General features: G+C 42.0%; 1 protein-coding gene across 2 annotated transcripts in view; it reads left to right on the forward strand.

The window, feature by feature from the left end:
* The window catches only part of TYR (tyrosinase), a 60,482-nt gene that overhangs the window by 15,896 nt on the left and 25,422 nt on the right, over positions 1-19,164 (forward strand). For both annotated transcript variants that reach the window (XM_087937013.1, XM_026706883.2), the window contains exon 2: positions 3,831-4,047. In XM_087937013.1, the coding sequence (XP_087793139.1) occupies positions 3,831-4,047 (217 nt within the window). The remainder of the gene's footprint in view (positions 1-3,830; positions 4,048-19,164) is intronic.

Raw genomic sequence — 19,164 nt, forward strand, 5'->3', positions numbered from 1 at the left:
TAGCCATCACTGGTGTAGATTCATAAGAAAGCAACAAACCAAAATGTCCCCAAATATACAAAGTAGAATGTGCTGATACATTGAAATCAGGAGAAAAAAAAGACAATGAATAGGAAAACGGGGAAAATGCCCACCTAAACACAGAGTGCCAGGGAAGAGTAAGAAAAGACAAAGCTTTATATTTATAATGCAAGTAACCCAAAAAGGAAAGGCAGGAGATTAAAGAAAAGGATTAAGATTAAGAAAATATCAAAGGAATTTTTATGTAAAGATAAATACAATAGAAGACAAAGAAAGCAAAGAACTACTGGGGAAAATAGTTATAAAGATGTGATAGTGAGAATATACAGAAGAATAGTGAAGAACGTGAAATTGCAGATATGTATGCAGATTTGATCCCTCAAATAACGCTAGGCATTCTTGTACGTGGAATGAAACTTCAAGCAGAGATGTTTGCGGCAAACAAATAATTGCAATAAATAAATCAACAATCATCATCCCAAGAAAATATTCCTAGCATCAACTTGCAGGAGTTGAGAAAATATCAGCTTAGGTGCTTTTTCAAAAGGCAACTAGACTTCCTTGTTTTTTTTTCCTTGAAGAGGTTTTGCTTCTCATCTAAGAAATGTCTTCATTCTTTAGATACTCTACTTAGTGTCAAGGATGCAGCTGTAGAGGTGGTCAACAGTATTAAGTATCCGGGGGTGCAGATAACTAACAATCTGAATTGGTCTCTCTGTTCGTCATCCTTAGTGAAGCATGCAAACCAAACATCTGCATTTCCTGCATCAGATGAGGAGAGCACCTCTTTCTCTTTCTGTCCTGGCCACTTTTTACAGAGGCACAATTGAGACCATTTTCACAAACTGCATCCCTGTTTGGTGGAAGCAGTACTTCAAATAGAAAGTCCATACAGAGAGTGATGAGGACAGTGGAGAAGATTATAGGAAGCTCACTTCCTGTTATTCGGGGTAGTGCTTATAAGCACTATGTGATTAGAGCTCAAAGCATTGTTAGAGACCCCACACACCCACTTTACAGTCTGTTTCTGTTGATCCCCCCTGGGAGGAGGGTTCAAAGTATTTCTAACAGAACTACCAGATTCTGTAACAGCTTTGTTCCCTGTGTCATCCATCTGGTAAACTCACAAGATTTGGTTTTATCGCCATATACATCTGAACTATACTGTGTTGTTCCTATGTGTCATATAATATATGTGAGTATATGTATAATTTGCTATTTATTTATCTTGTCATGTTTATGTATTGTATATTGGAGGTGGTGACCCTTTGAGATTTGCATACAATGAAATTTTATTTTTAAGTATGCTGATTAGTGTATATTCAAAGTGACAATAAAGTGATTATTCTATTCTGTTCCATTCTGTTCCGTTCCATTCCATTCTATTCTTAATTCTATTTCTGACTCTATTCCTGGTTCTGTTCTGTTCTATTCTGTTCTGTTCCTGATTCTATTTGTGATTCTGTTGTGCTGTTCTGTTCTGTTCTGTTCTGTTGTTCTGTTCTATTCTATTTGATTCGATTCTATTTGATTCAATTCTGTTTGATTCGACTCTACTCTACTCCTATTCTGTTATTTCTATTTCTATTCTATTATTTCTATTTCTATTCTATTCTAGAAAAGAATGCAAAAATCGCTGCTCAGTATTAAACAACCAAGAAGCCTGTGTTAGCGGGCAATGCACACTCAATGAAAATAGGAAGAATAAAAAGAGATGCTATCTTCCTAGATTTACAGATTCACTGGATTGTGACTGTAGCCCCGTGACAAAGAGATGACAGCTGCTTGGGGGAAAACGTCTTTGAGAAATCCAGTCAAAATATCAAAGTGGAGAGACATCCCCTGACAGCAAAGATATGGACGGTCAGGCTTATGATTTTCCCAGTTGTAACAGAGCTTTCTAAATGCCAGATCATCAGAAAGGCTGAATGAAGTGGAACTGAAGCTTTTGACTGCAAGGCTGGAAAAAGAATGGCTGAGAATATTTTGGACTCCAAGAAGAATAAAAAAGAGTCAAAAATAAATGGACAAGTCAACAGCTGAACAACAGGAGGCACCTTCCAGTTGAATCTCAAAGGTGTTTTTTCTTTTTCAAGAAGCAATTGGACTTTCTTGTTTTTTTCTTTTGAAGACATTTTGCTTTTCGTCCAAGAAGCTTCTTCAGCTCTGCCAGGATAGTGGGGAATGGAAGGATTCCCCGTGGGAGTAGGAATGGATTTCCAGAGCGATTAAAAATTGCAGACTACAAGAACCAGGAGCATCATTCAGGTGCCCTTGAGGACACAAATAAACCTCCAAATACTTCAACAACCCTCTAAAAGGATGCAAAGGACAAGCTGTCTGCAAGGAATATAAATCCTTCCATTCCCCACTATCCTGGCAGAGCTGAAGAAGCTTCTAGGATGAGAAGCGAAACATCTTCAAAAAAAAAAAAAAAAACCAAGAAAATTGAGTTGCCCCCTGAAAAAAGCACCTTTGGGCCAACCATGACTTGGATCTCCATAGACATATGCTGCATGCAACTACTATTTATGGAGTGTCCTAAATGATGAGATTGCATTGTGCGTCTTTGATCTTTGCATCAAACACACTTTTTCCATTATGTGTATCTTCCCAAATTGCTACGAAATGCATATCTTCCTGGGATCAAGTCTCATTAAACACAATGAGAGTAACCTTCGTTAACTGCATGCATTTCATTTTGTATTAGATTTCTGATTCCATAATATTCATTTTTAAGTTCCATACAATGAATGAACCTGGCATGTTAAGTGGGAGATAATGGAAATTGAAATTTAACACCTGTGGAAGGGGTATGTAGAATGAATTCACAGGATAATGTTGTATACCAATAGAACAAAATATATGTAGCTCAGGGTTGAAGCATGAGGTCAAAAATCACCAAGGACCACACAAAGTGTTTTCTAATGTCCACCGTTTGTAGTATTATTGAACTAAGACATTGTTTGAAGAATGAATATTTGTATTGATGTATTGCTTGCTCCATATCATTTCAAGTATTTGAAATAAGATGTGTATACATTCAGTAGGGAGCAATGAGAAAATATCTATTCCTATCAAACTGGAATATTCCACTAGAACAGGGGTGTCAAACTCAAGGCCCAGGGGCCAGTTGCAGCCTGAGAGGTGCTTAGATCTGTTTCTTAGACCCTAGAAACAGTGAAGGACTGACACCCCCCCCCCCCAGTCCCTCTGCCAGTGAAAACAGAGCTTGGGAGCCCACAGAGGCCGTTGCAGCTGAAACGGAGCTTGGGAGCCCATTTTCACTGGCCACCAAAGACACCCCTGACATGAGTGACATCAAACTGGCCACACCCACCCCAGCCCCACTCAACACAACCCTGATGTGGCCCTCAATGAAATTGAATTTGACACTCCTGCACTAGAATATAAAAAAGGTATAATTTAACTGAACAGACTGCAACAGCGTCAGTGATATTTGATGGAAATATATTTATTTGTTTACATACAAATGAATAAACATGGATTGGGACATGCATTTTTTATAGCAGGGGTTTCCAAAGTTGACAGCTTTTAAGATTTCTGGACTTCAACCAGCATAGCTGGCTGGGGTATTCTGGGATTTGAAATCCAGAAGTCTTAAACTTACCAGGTTTGAAGTCCCCGTATGATACCCACGCTTATTGATTTTATGAAAGAAATTTGAGATGCTTGTTTATCGGCACAGATCTCCTGATCTGAGCTGGAACTTCATGATTTTGAAAACAGTTTTCCTGGTCCCAAAGGTCTCGTCCCAACCCCGTGTCACTGTCTGTATCCTCTTCTAGGTCATCTGCACCCAATCCGAAGAGTACAATAGCCGCCAAGCACTTTGTAATGGAACAAACGAAGGGCCTGTCCTTCGAAATCCGGGGAACCACGACCAAAGAAGAACGCCTCGGCTTCCAACTTCAGCTGACGTTGAATTTTGCTTAAGTCTGACGCAATATGAAACTGGGACGATGGATAAGATGGCTAACTTCAGTTTCCGGAACACTTTGGAGGGTAAGGTTTGCCCATCTTTTCATGATTTCTAATGCAATATTGTGTGTCACTGTTACAGGCAGTCCTCGTTTATATTTCGACACACGTTCTGTATGCTGATCTTTGGGAATTTTCACATTTTATGTGTGTATGTATCTTCGTGAACTTTGAACACACGAATACTGCAATGCTATGTGGCATTACCTGCATTTGGACTACTTTATAATTAGGAAAATGTACCTGCACAATAATTGGAATTGTCTGAAACACAACTGCTATGTGAGTTAGTTCATAAGGCAAGAGGTAAAATTGACTGAGAAGGTCAGAGGGAACACTTACCAGAAACTTCAATGTTCTAGAACAGGGATGTCAAACTCAAGGGCCGTGGAGTGCTTAAATCTGGCCTGCGGGGCAGGACTGGAAATACCGTGTTTCTCCAACAATACGGCCTCCACCAATAGGAAGGCCCAGCATGATTTCTAGGCATGAGGTGAAATTAAGCCCCTCCCTCCAAATTTAGGCCTATTTAAACCATGCGTTTCCCCACTATTTCTCACATCGTTTGTTAGAACTACATAAGGTGAAGAGAAATGGGGGGGGGGAGGGAAGTGGGGAGAAAACTTGCCATTAGGAGCACCATGCAGGTAGCCTAGGCTAGAATATCCTGATCTACTGCCGATAGAACATCAGCCGATAGAAGCTCCCTGAAGGCAGAGTCACCAGCTGCTTCTATCGGCCGGTAGAAGCAACTTTGGGGCAAGTGCCCATGCGCACTCGCTTTACCACGAGGCCGTTTCTATTGGCCAATGGAAGCTCCCCAAAGGCAGAGTCACCAGCTGCTTCTATTGGCCGGTAGAAGCGGTCTCGGGGCGAGTGCTTGTGCATGCTCCCCTCGCCACGAGGCCATTTCTATCGGCCGATGGAAGCTCCTCAAAGGCAGAGTGACCAGCTGTTTCTATCGGCCGGTAGAAGCGGCTGGTGACTGCCTTTGGGAAGCTTCCATCGGCCGATAGAAATGGTCTCGTGGTGAGGGGAGGTTGCATTAGTTGTCTTTGAATCTACCAGCGGGGCAGGAGAGAAAGCACACGCGTATCTGTGTCTGTATAGAAATTGTGAGATTGTGACGGAGGGAATGGGAGAAAAGGCCTTAGCCCAAATGTGTTCTTGTTTTGCTTTCTTGCCCATTCTCTGATCAATCTCTCCGGGGCAGCTTTTTGGCCTAAAATCGCCCAGGTCTCCCTCAGTTAAAGGAGAGGGGAGGTCTCCAAAGACCGTCCCTAACCTCCGCCATTTGAGAGGACCGAACTCATTGCTTCTCAAAATTAGACCCGCAAGTTTTTCAAAAGTTCTTCTGAATGCCTCGGACGTCTGATGAAATCCAGAAATGTCTCGTGATTGAACTCAATCAAAAAAAGAAAGAAAGAAAAAGAACCTGCACCTCGTCGCCAAATCCCTGGTTTTACGGCTCCTCTCTCATCCCGAATTATGCCGAAATAAGGGATTCCGGGGCTGGCGTTGGTTAATTGATTAATGATGGGCGCCCTTTCAGGCGCTCAGAGAGAGAGAGAGAGAGAGAGAGAGAGAAGGAGGTGTCGCTCAAGTTCTCAGATTCCCCCCAACTGTTAGCAGCACCATCCCTGAGCTGTGGCAGGGTTGCCTGGGATCATGTGCAGAGTGCCTTCACTGTTCAACTCCACCCCCCACGACTCAAGAGTCATACTAAAATTAGGCCTTTCCAACCAGCCCCTGCAAATATTCGGCCCTCACCAGAGCAATAGAAAGGATGGTTTAGGTTCTCCCCGGCCCTTCTTCGCTCCAGCTCCCTCCCGCCCTCCTGTGCCACCGCGGCGACCCTTTGACACTCACCCCGCTTCCCCGCCGCATTCCCATGAGGACTGCTCCCGCGTCTCCTTTCAGGAGCCCGCCCGATCTCCCTTCTAAGGGTAGCCAAGCTCGGCTGCCTCCTCTTCCCTCCCCGGCACCCCCCTTGCTCCCCAAACCAGCGGCAGCAGAAGGTAAAGGGAGATTGGCTACCCTGGGACTTTGGCAGGGTGCCCGGAAAAGGTCTGGCCTGGGGAGGGGAGGGCGGCGGTGGGAACCCCGCAGATGTTGAGACCTTCCCTCGCCAGAAGGGCTTGGCTGACCCGGTGCAGGGACAAGGGCTAGCAGGGGTAGTGTGTGTGTGTGTGAGAGAGAGAGAGAGAGAGAGAGAGACAGAGAGAGAGAAAAAAACCTCAGCTTGCTTCCCTTCTGCTAAGAAAAGTTTGCAGCCATTCTCCCATGCGCACTCCCCTCGCCACAAAGCCATTTCTACCAGCCGATGGAAGCGGCTGGTGACTCTGCCTTTTGGGAGCTTCCATCGGCTGATAGAAACGGCCTTGAGGGGAGTGCGCGTGGGGCACCCCTCTCAGGAGCACCCTGCAGGCAGCCATGCCTCACCCCAAAGCAGCTGGTGACTCTGTCTTTGGGGAGCTTCCATCGGCTGATAGAAACAGCTTCGTGGCGAGGTGAGTGCACGTGGGTGCTCGCCCCGAGGCCGCTTCTACTGGCCAATAGAAGTGGCTGGTGACTCTACCTTTTGGGAGCTTTCAGTGGTGGCCTCATGGAGAGGTGAGTGCACATGGGGCACTCTAGGTGGAGGTGCACATGGGGTAAGAAATTAAGTCACCCCTCAAAAGGCATCCTATCCGTTTTTTCGGGGCTCAAAAAAAAAAAAAAGGACCCAGCCTTACTTTATGAGAAACACGGTAGCAAAGGACCAGCCCATGGTGTCTCTGGCAGCCAAAACACCCGCCCCACAACCAGCCCATGGAGGAGAAGTACAATGCTGATCCAGCCCTCGAAGAAATCCAGTTTGACACCCCTGTTCTAGAAATTCAATGTAAAGGTAAAGGTTCTCTGGAGAAATAGTAAAGAATCTACTCTCTTCACATGATAATCCTTCAGTTATTTGTTTAGGGAAAGAAGTGGCAGAACCTGAAGGCAGAGTTAAATGAGGAATCAGCCTAGAATCTCTATGTAGCCACAAGCAGACTAAGTCTAACCAACCCCTTTGAATTCTGTTGACCTTTATCTAACTCTTAGTAGGTGCTAATTATTAGCTGAGAACATTCCTGTGCATAGGCATGAGTAGCAATAAATCAATTTAATTAGATCTTCGCAGGATCAGCAGACTTGAATCCTTCATCCTTGATCATTTGAAGTCCAATGACCCATTTTCCTTCAGCTATCTTCTCTGTAGGTTAAATATACCCAGCTCCTTTAACTCTTCCTCAAAGGTCTTTTTTTCCCCAAATCCTTCACCTTCTTATTGCTGTCTTTTTTGAACTAATGCAGCCAGATTGGACACAGTACTTTAAATGCACTAATCCCATGTATTATACTTGCTTATTTTGTGCAGCTGTGTATTCACTGCACAATAGAAACATTTAAAATGTTTTTGCTTTGCTCGCCAAACAGGACTACATTGTGTACCTTTGCAAATATTCCATCTCCGCGAAATAAATAACTTTAAATATCAGCTTCCAGTACAAATCCGTGCCCTTAAAGTTGTTTGGAACAAACGGTTATCTGTTCTTCGCTTCTATTTACTTACGTGAAATTAACATAATTTTTTTTGAAAAAAATATTCTCAGTAATAAATGTAATTTTCGTGGAAATGCTAATAATGGTTATACAATTGTAGTCTATATGTTTGCCAGCAATCTCTCAGAAGATTTTGCAAAAGTCACTTTTAGGCAAATAAAACCAAAGTAAAACCCAGCTCGCCACAACTTTCTTAGATAATCAAATCAGCGTTTTGGGTTTTCCTCCTCCTTTAGCAATGTATAGGTAATCCTCAATTTATGACCACAATTGATTCCAAGATTTCTGTTGCTAAACCAGGCAGTTGTTAAGTGAGTTGCACCCCATTTTATAACTTTTTTTGCCACAGTTGCTAAATGAATCACTGCAGTTTTAAGTGAACCATACAGTTGTTAAGTAATATGACTTTCCCTATTGACTATGCTTGCCAGAAGCCAACTGGGAAGCTAACAAATGGTGATCACATGACCAAGGGACAATGCAACTGTCATAAGTACATGCCAGTTGCCAAGAGCACCAATTTTGATCACGTGACTGTTGGAAGAAATATCCTTCTGGGTTCAGTTTCAAGTGGGGAAAAAAGACACTGGATTCATGGAAGTTGCTTGGAAAGAAGGTTTAATGGTGGACAGGACCACATGCCTTGGAGCTCCTGAGCGACAAGGGAAGAGATGCTGAGAGTCCCTTGATTTTATACCCTCTGTTGGGCCCCACCTTAGTGATCCCTGTTCCTGTGTAAGAAATGTATCCCATTGGCTGTCAGACTCCCAGGGAGCGGGGGGGTCTTGGCTAACTTTGTAGGCTTTGTCTGGACCACATGGCTTCACCTGAGTGCTGTCTGATGCAATCTTCCCAGGCCAGGTGGTGAGATTGGTAGAGGCCTTGGTTATATAGAATACCCTGGCCAAGGCCTTAATGGCCTGCCCTTTAACAAACGTGGGGGTGAACTTCTGAGGTGAGTTTTGCTTCTGAGTTTCTATTTCTCTTTTTAGGCGAAATATTCTGTCTTTTTAGTATATCCTAAAATATTTCATTTTCCTAGGAAAGGGGTGGGTGCTAACTTCCTAAATGACCATGAAAATACTGCAATGGTCGTGAGTGGGAAAACCAGCGGTAAGTCACTCTTTTTCCAGCGTTGTTGTAGCTCTTAAATGGTCACGAAACGAATGGTTGTAAGTCAAGGACTACCTGTACTTCAGTTGCCTCCAATCTGTTCTTATATTTGTAGATATATTTGAGGCTTCGGTTTCCAAAATTCTGAGTCAGAATGGATGGATGAAAATATCCACTCCAGTTTATTCTTTGTCTGTTAATATATACAAAATAGGAGAAAGAAGGTTGGATTTGCTCACTACCTTGAGTTATTTTTTAAAAATAACAAAGGTGGAATACAAATAAATTTTTTAAAAATATAAATAAGTGAACAATTATGAACAATTCAAGCTATCCCAAGATGGTGAAAGGCACGGTTTCCTGGTTATACTGACACTAGCTCTATGCCTGTGCTTTGCTACGAAACTAGGTGATCGGGCTTAGTTTTGGGGGAGGAAAATAAGTGGGGGGGAAAAATGTGCCTTTACTTACCAGCATCCATCGGTATTCATCTGGCTAGCATCCTGTCAGTGTGTGAGAGAGAGTTGAGGGCTGTTTGGAAAATGAAACAGCATTTGCTGTGTGAGAAAGAAGGAGACAGCAAGGAGCCTGGGCGTGGCTTAGCTCAACTGTTCTGTACTAAAGCTGCTTGCTGCTGTGAAACTGAAGCTGAAACTCCTCTCCTCTGCTTGTGTTTTGCATTTGGAACAGATTTCTTTTCAGTTGGGGAGGTGGAGTAGAACTCCTTAGCATCAGAGCGTGTTGATAATAATACGCAAAATACTAATGCTCTGATGGTCATTTCTAAGGTGACCAACTTTTTTACATTGAAAAGGAGGACACAAATAAATTGAAGGAAAAAAAAACACAAGGCCACTTACACATGGTGTACCCTTGTGCACGGCACACTCTCAAAACAGTTCTGTGTGGAGCGCATGCATCTCATAACCGCATCTCGCCGCACTGTACCGAGCCTTGACGAATCTTCATGTCAAATACAAATACGTCACATCACACACAACGGATCGGATCGGCACCGATCAAATACAGAGATTTACAGATTAGTCTTCAAATATCAAAAAGGAGGACATGTAGGAGGACATTTTTCGAGAGAGGACAGAACTTGCAAAAGGAAGACTGTCTTCCTTAAAGGAGGACGGTTGGTCACCTTATCGTTTTGAAAAATCCTTTCTTAGTGAGCCCCTAGAAGCCAAGAGGAACATACGTGCCAAACATGCAAGTTTGTAGGTTTTACAGAGATTTTGTGATGATGCATGAGTGGCATTTCACATCTTTTACATAGATAGATAGATTAATGGATTATATCTCTTGACTGTTTTTAATTTGTTTCGGTATTGTCTACGGAGACCCATCATCCAGGTTATGATTGTCCCAGAGGTGCTTTTTCAAGAGGCAACTGAACTTTCTGATTTTTCTTTGACAATGTTTCGCTTCTCATCCAAGAAGCTTCTTCAGCTCTGACTGGATAGATCACTGGATCCATCTGGATGGTGGGGAATGGAAAGATCCACCCTGAGAGTTGAATAAGTTTTTTGGATGATAAATGAAATGTCTTCAAAGAAGAAGAAGAAAAAAAAACCCAGTTGCCTCTTGAAAAAGCCACTTTGGGATTCTTTTGGTATGGTGCTTTTATTGTTTTTATGATTATTTACAACCCAGGTACTGGCTTGCAATGGGCAGCTAAACAAATTGAGTCAATAAAGAAAGGAAATTAATGCTTATAAGAATATTTATTTGCAAGTTGTTTATTGAGGAAACTCTGGGTGAAATGGGTGGTCTCCAAATCTGAAGTATAAATAAAATAAATACAAATAATTCTTACCCCCAAAAATGACAGTCAGCCCGATGCAGAAGTTCAAGGAGAATTGAGAATTGAGGTTATAATCCATTTTCAGACAAATATCTTCCTTTGGCCTATTCAGTTTCTTGCTGGGTTGATGCTCTGGGGGAAAAAAATAGGAAGAATTACTACCAAACACCTGAATGAAAGGCAAGATACAAATCAAATACATAATTAAATAAACCTGCAATTCTGTTAACCACAAGTGGGCATAATTGATCTTTTGAAGAGACATAGAGAAATACGAAGGTGCACTGTAATGAAATATTTTTATTTGCCTTTTGTCATGTTTTATTAACCTTTGTTTAGCTTTCTTTTATAAACCGAAGGAGGTGTAAATAAGCAAACTTCACTGGCAAACTTCTCTGAAATATTTATTATACTTTTTTAAAAAAAAAATATGGATATAAACTGATGGAGAATTCTAGCGAAAATCACAGAATGAGAAACAAATATTTTTGGGGAAAAAGATGTAGGGTCCATGTGGGTGTTTCAAAACTACTTTAAGAGGGGAAGTATAGAGGAAGACAGGCAAGAGAAATGTTTTTAATAATCTCATTATGATCATCTTATTACAATCTTGAGCCTCTCTGGAATTACACAAAAGCCACTTTGTTTTATAAATAGGACGTTAAAGGCCAGGAGAAACGACCGTATAATAAAACTATCCCATAGCTGTTGAAAGAAAAATTTTATAGAAAACAACAGACTCTTAACATAGTAAAAACAAACAAACGTGTGTCTTTTGAGACTGAGCTGTCTAACTGTGTCATGGTACACGCATAACTAACGCCAGGGAAAAAAAATATCTTGAATATTTTTCTTAACAATATAATCATTTTTGGCTGGCAACTATCTTCACTTTGCAGATTTGAAAGTATGTGATTGCAGTCCAGCAACCCTGTTTTTAATACCGATGTATTTATAAGAGATTTTTGCAAATTTGGTATCTTTCCAATGCATGGACTTAGGTTCTCAGAATTCCCCAGCTGACATGGCTATCAGAAAGAATTCTGGGCCCATAACAGAATAATAGAGGTGGAAAGGACTTTGAAGGTCTTCTAGTCCAACTCCTGCTCAAGCAGGAAAACCTATACCTGTTCAGACAAGTGGTTGTCCAATCTCTTCTTAAAAATCTTCTCGTGTTGGAGCAGCCACTACTTCTGAAGGCACGTCATTCCACTGACTAATTGTTCTGTCAGGAAATTTCTTCTGAGTTCTAGGTTGCCTCTCTCCTTGATTAGTTGCTTATTGTCCTTCCTTTTAGGTGCTTTGGAGAATAGTTGACTGTCTCTTCTTTGTGGCAGCCCCTGAGATACTGGAAGACTGCTATCATGTCACCCCCTAATCCTTCTTTTCATTGAGCTAGACTCCAATTCTAGAGCCACTAAAGAAAGAGAATCTTATCTGCAAATTGTATTAATGGACAAACTTTGGAGAATGGCAATCTTCTGAATAAATAGCTAGGATGTAGTGTCTTTTGATTTATGCAGTAGGGAGGGGTGTGTGATGACCTGGGGTGTGGCACAAAGGCAACAAAGTCAGATAATCAGTAGGAGTCCCTTTATTAGCTCCAATTTTGCCCCCAATGTCCTGGTTACTTTCTGGGTGGAAAAAAACTCTCCCGGGAATAGCCTTTGGCTGCAGAAAATTATGTCCAAAACGTGGTCAACAAAAACTGTAACTATAAATCCAATCATGGCAAAATGAGGCAATTAGTTCGGCAGGGCAGAATTCTAGTCATGAAGGCACGGCAATAACTCCACACGGCTGGGAAGAGGCCAGGAATACAGGTAAACAAAGTCAAGACAAGATAAACTCACGTTTGCTCCCAACAGCTGCCGCACTCAGCATGCATTTCTTTTACACCTCTCATTCCCAGGTGTGGCTAATGAAGGGAATCAGGGCCCTTTCCTCCCCCGCAAGCCATGCAACCCACATTGCTCTCTTCTCCGTCCCTCCCTGCATGCCCTAGGATGAAGAGAGGATAGGCCTGGGTCTTCCTCTGAATTCCGTCTCCCTTGATCTACCTCCCCACTCCTCTGCCCAGCCAAACTTTGCCCTTCCCCAGTTTCCTCCACAGCCCATGGAGCCACACTCCCACTCCCTGTCAGCTGTTCATCTTCCTCCTCGGATTCAGACTCCGACAGGGGCATGACAGTGGGAGTTAGCTTTTAAATTATTCAAAATCTGCTTGATTCAGATGGTCGAAGGTGTTACTTTGGATCAGTGATTTTTCTCTCTGGGTGTGTGCATGCCTTCAACTCAGTCTTGACTCATGATGGCTGTCTGGTCTAGTCCTTTCAGAAGTGGTTTGCCATGGCCTCCTTCCTAAGGCTAAGAAGAAGGGATTGGCCCAGGATTGGCTTTGTGCAATGGTAATTGACTCTTGATTCTTGACTCGGTGATTAAATTAGGAAAATTGAGTCCATTTGATGTAAGACTTTGAATCAGAGTACCTAATTGGGTCGATTCAATTCAAAATGTCCCTGTGCAATTGGATCTAAATCCCCGATTCACTTCAAAAGGCCAACTCAGTGAAACAATAATTAATTATAAGATGGACATGAGTCACTGATGTAATAAGGATGGGGGCAGGGGGGGAAAGAGAACTGCAATTTTAAGATGGATCAACAGAAGCATAATTCTTAATAACGAGAAAGAATCGATCCACTTCCCTTTTATTTTCCTTTGATGAGCTTTCACATCTAATCTTGTGTTCAATTCTGGATGTCAGATTTTAACAAGGATTCAGAGAAATTGGGACCAGTACAGAAAAATCAATAGGAATGACCAGGAGGTTAGACAATAAGCTCTTTGAAAAGAGACTGAAATATGTGATCATATGAACGTTGACATATCAAAGAAAGCTAAGACATTATCTCTGCAGAGGGCAGGATAAGGGTTTATGTGATCCAGTAGAAACTGAAGAACTATATATATATATATATATATATATATATATATATATATATATATATATATATATATATATATTAAAAAGATTTAATTTGGCAGGGGGCATAGTAGTTGAACTAAATGGCCTCCTGCTATATTCAAGTACCAAGGATCACACTTTAAGGAGGACTTTGACAAACTGAAGAGGGTTTGGGGAAAGGCAGTGCTTCAATCTTAATTCCTGCATGGAACAACAGGTTGAATCCAACAATCTCAATCATCTTCGTCATCGTTTAACAACCCCATAATCCCTTGCACGGTGGAGTCTGGGCAATGAATGGAGCTAGCAGAGCATTTAATGGCCGGATGCCCTTCCTGTCTCCAATGCAAGGTTTTGTTCAGCAGGTATATTCTCATTGTGCCCAGAGAGAAAAATATTTGCCTCTACCTAGGATCGAACTCACAGCCTCCCGACTGTGAGGTGAGAACACCTCTAGGCCACTACACCACTCTGATTCAACAATCTCAATGATTTCAATGATCCTGTGGTTGCATGACTATTTCCCCCCCAAGTTTTAGGTAGACATTGTCCCAAGCGTCCCTTTCCAGCGCTATTTCATATTCTCAAATCTATGATCCAATAACTTCAAATAAGCTCAATCTCCAGACTGAAGATCTGTGGAGATTCTCAATCATGCTTGTCCCAAAGGTGCTTTTTTATCAAAAGGCAACTGAAAATCATCAAGGAAGTCCAGTTGCCTTTGGAAAAAGGATCTTACAGACTGAAGCTTCACACAAACTGTATTTAGGTAGCCAAGAAACACATGTGAATGCCTTACCTTTCCCTGGACAATCTTCACTGGGCAACCCAATCTTAGCTTTAATTCTTCCTCAGATATGTAGACTGTTTTTTTTAATTTTATTTATTTATTTGTTTGTCAAACATGTACAAGATAATAAGAGTAAGTATAAACATAAACATGAACAAAGGAAGTAAATACAGATGAATGGGGACAGTAAGACAGGGACGGTAGGCACACTTATGCACGCCCCCTTTAAGGACCTCTTAGGAATGGGGTGAGATCCACGGTATAGACCGTTTGAGGTTGAAGCTGTGAGCGGTTGAGGCTGTAACAATGGAGTCAGATAGGGCGTTCCAGGTGTTGACCACTCTGTGGCTGAAGTTGTATTTTCTGCCATCGAGTTTGGAGCGGTTTACCTTGAGTTTGTATTGGTTTGCCCGTGTGTTATTGTGGTTGAGGCTGAAGAAGTTGTTGACACGTAAGACGTTGTAATGGACCATTTTGTGTATTATGCTTAGATCTGACTGCAGGCAGCATAGTTGTATATTGTCTAGGCCCAAAATTTCGAGCCTGGAGGCATAGGGAATTCTATTGTGAGTAGAGGAGTGGAGAACTTTTCTCAAGAAATACCTCTAAACCCGCTCAATTGTGTTAATGTCTGATATACAGTGCAGGTTCCAGGCAGACGAGCTGTATTCAAGAATTGGTCTGGTATGCCCTAGTTAACAACTCCATGTTTCCAGAGAAGAAGTGTGGCTAAATAAGGTTAACGACTCTTAAAGCCTTTTGGGCAATGCTGTTACAGTGAACTCTGGGGCTTAGATCATCTGAGATAAGTGCTCCTAAGTCCTTGACAGAGTGAGGGTCATCTACAAGATCATTTCTTCCTAACATGTATTTGATGTTCTGATATTTTTGCCAATGTGTAGGACAAAGCATGAAAATTGGAGTTACCAATTGTGCAGCCATTCTACACTTCCATTAAATATCAAAGGAGACATCAAGAGTACATTCACATTATCAGTTGCAATGCTACTTTCCTCCCCAGTGGGCATCCTCAGGTTGCCTGAAAAACTCAAGAGGACTAAACCCATCTAAATTGGTGGAGAATTCCCAGAGACTATTTATACTCAACTATAGGTGAGGAAGCTCTTCAAGCTTCAAGGACCAGGGGAGACATGATAGCAGTGTTCCAATATTTGAGGGACTGCCACAGAGAGGAAGGGGTCAAGCTGTTGTCCAAGTCCCCTGAAGGCCAGACAAGGAAAACTGGATGGAATTGGAAACTGAACAAGGAGAGATTCAACCTGGAAATAAGGAGAAATTTTTTGACAGCCAGAACAATTAACCAACAGAACAGAAGTTTCCTTCGGAAGTTGTGGGAGCTTCATCACTGGAGGCTTTCAAGAAGAGACTGGACTGCCATCTGTCAGAAATGATGTAGGGCGGAGGGTTGGACTAGATGACCTACAAGGTCCCTTCCAACTCTGTTAATCTGAAAAAGCCCTTGTCCAATTGCAATAATTCAGCCTTCAGACAACTTCAGACAACCATCAGACATATCTGTTTGGATGTTTGAGAATCTTCATTGACATTTTTCAATGCATTTTGGGGAAGAATTCCCTGAGGTTGGTGTGGTTGGTACATTCCAATGACTCTGCCTGATCACCTTGTGCTGACCGGGTGAGCAATAAAACATCTCTCATCCACTTTTAACGACCCCATAATCCATTGTGGAATAGAGTCTGGACAACTGAATGGAACTGAGTGTTTACTGGCCGGATGCCCTTCCTGTCACCAATGTGGAGTTGTTGTTTTTTTCCAGCAGATATATTCCCAGTGGTGCCCAGAGAGAGAGAAATATCTCCTCTTCCTAGGATCGAACTCACAGCCTCCTGATTGTGAGGTGAGACCTCCACCTCCAGGCCACCACACCACTCAGCAATGGAACATGTCTGAAACTAAATATTTGTCCATTTGCGTTGATTCAGGCTTCAGACAACCTTCACACAAGCCCTTCAAGCATTTCCCCCACAGTGTGTTAGGCCCTTTCATTCCGTTCAGTTTCTCACTTGTCAGTTTTCCTATTTATTGTCAACATGCACTCCATTGTAATTCACCACTTTCTCAAGACTCGTCAAAACCCAAAACTTTCCAGGTTATGAGGGAACCAAAAGACACGGTTGCCCTGTCTATTTGAAAGGCTCGAGTTAACTGCCTGTGATGAAAATGCAGCTTCTGCATTTGGCTATCCCTGCACTTAAAATAATAAGGGTTGTGCCATCAATACGTGCAGGGGATAATGGAAAAGAGATTTAATCTGGTGTCTCAGACCCACAGATTTAAACTACGGCAAACCGATCGCTGTATTTAAAACTCTGTTTCAGCCAAGGAAGAAGTACATTGCTGTGCCAGTTTTTCACTACCTTGAAGCGTACCTTTTTGAGACTGAAACCCAAGTTTTACCACGGTTTAAACAGAAAGGTGTGCCGTGTCGAGGTGTTCTTTGGAAAAAGGAAGGATTCTTTTGAGAGAGAGGAGAGGAGAGGAGAGGAGAGGAGAGGAGAGAAGAGAAGAGAAGAGAAGAGAAGAGAAGAGAAGAGAAGAGAAGAGAAGAGAAGAGAAGAGAAGAGAAGAACCTGGAGACAAAGTACAAAGATCTACAAACAGAAATAGAACCACTGTAGCAAAGGAAAGCCATGATAGTACCAATAGTAATAGGTGCCCTGAAATCCCAAAACATCTGGAACATCACTTGAACACTGTCAGCGCTGAAAAATTCACCATCAGTCAAGTGCAAAAGGCAGCTTGACTTAGAACAGCTCCCATCCTGAGACAATATCTTTAAGACCATCAAACAACCACATTGTCCTATCCCAGGTCCTTGGGAAAGACACTCCAGGGGTGGATAAAAATGCCAGAACCATTCTGAACATCTGGCTGATTTCCTTGCCAAACCATAATAATGTTATCGTCTGTCCATTTTCATAGGAAATTTCTTTTTCTGATATGAGCTGGGTTTGGGGTTATGTGATTTTGAAAAAGAAAATCTATTGCCATTGCACAAATCCAGTATGACAGTCACTATATCAGGGTATTAAAATCTCATTCAATTTGCTTGCTTGTTTGCAGCCAGCCATTTCCAGCTGTCTCTGGCTGGTTTACATTTCAAACGTAAAGAAAAGGCAAAGATCATATACGTCTAGAAGTAGCAGACACAATAATCCAGCCTATCCTCATCCCCACCTACCCCAAAAAAATCCCTCAAAAGGACTCTAATTCCTGGAAGCAGAGCCAACTTTACAAAAACTTAGAGAACATCCATTATATGGATCTTGGGGAGATAAATTATTGGGCCTTCCTGCCTCTTAAATCTACACAAAATCTTATGGAATCTGTGACCTATGCAGAACATTGTTTTTTTTAAGAATAGAATAGAATAGAATAGAATAGAATAGAATAGAATAGAATAGAATAGAATAGAACAGCTTCCTAACAGACAGGAAACAGCAGGTGAAGCTAGGCAGAATCACATCCGATACCTGTACAATCAGCACAGGGGCCCCGCAAGGCTGTGTGCTTTCTCCACTTCTCTTCTCCCTATATACCAATGACAGCATCTCAAACGATCCATCTGTTAAAATACTGAAGTTTGCTGATGACACAACAGTGATTGGTCTCATTCGAGACAGCGATGAATCTGCATACAGACAGGAGGTTATACAACTTGCCTCATGGTGTAACTGGAACAATCTGGAACTGAACACACTCAAAATCGTAGAAATGGTGGTAGACTTTAGAAGAAGCCCTCCCATACTACCACCTCTTACAATACTAGGCAACACAGTATCAACAGTAGAGACCTTCAAATTTCTAGGTTCTATTATATCACATGACCTAAAATGGACCCCTAACATCAAAAACATCATCAAAAAAGCACAACAAAGGATGTTCTTTCTGCGCCAACTCAGAAAGCTCAAACTGCCCAAGGAGCTGCTAATCCAGTTCTACAGCAGAATGATTGATTCTGTCTTCTGCACCTCTATAACTGTCTGGTTTGGTTCTGCAACCCAACAGGACAGACACAGACTTTAGAGAGTAATTAGGACTGCAGAAAAAACAATTACTACCCACCTGCCTTCCATCGAGGACCTGTATACTGCACAAGTCAAAAATAGGGCTGTGAAAATATTTACAGACCCCTCACATCCCGAAGATAAATTGTTTCAACTCCTTCCCTCAAAATGACACTGTAGAGCCCTGCACACCAGAACAACTAGACACAAGGAAAGTTTTACCCCGAACGCCATCACTGTGCTAAACAAATAATTCCCTCAAAACTGTCCAACTATTTACAAAGTCTGCACTACTATTACTGCTAACCTTCTCATCACTCCTTATCACCCATCCCCTCCCACTTGTGACTGTAGGACTGTAACTTTGTTGCTTGTATCCTTATGATTTATATTGACTGTTTCCTACTTTGATTTGATTGCTTATTGTACCCTATGACTATCATTAAGTGTTGCACCTTATGATTCTTGACTCTTGACGAATGTATCTTTTCTTTTATGTACACTGAGAGCATTTGCACCAAGACAAATTCCTTGTGTGTCCAAGCACATTTGGCCAATAAAGAATTCTATTCTATCTTTAAAAAAAAAAAGAATAGAGCTGAAAGGGACCTTGGAGGTCTTCTAGTCCAACCGACTGCTCAGGCAGGAAACCCTATACTAATTGAGACAAATGGCTGTCTTCTGGAGGCAAGTTCTTCTCACTGTCAGGAAATTTCTCCTTAGTTCTATGTTGCTTCTCTCCAGAGTGTGTATCCACCAGGTTCTGACCAGTTCTAGAGAACCAGTAGTGGAAATTTTGCATAATTCAGAGAACCAGCAAATC

Source organism: Pseudonaja textilis, chromosome 7 (assembly GCF_049901715.1).
Source record: "Pseudonaja textilis isolate UNSWEBS1 chromosome 7, rPseTex1.2, whole genome shotgun sequence".
Lineage (NCBI taxonomy): Eukaryota > Metazoa > Chordata > Lepidosauria > Squamata > Elapidae > Pseudonaja > Pseudonaja textilis.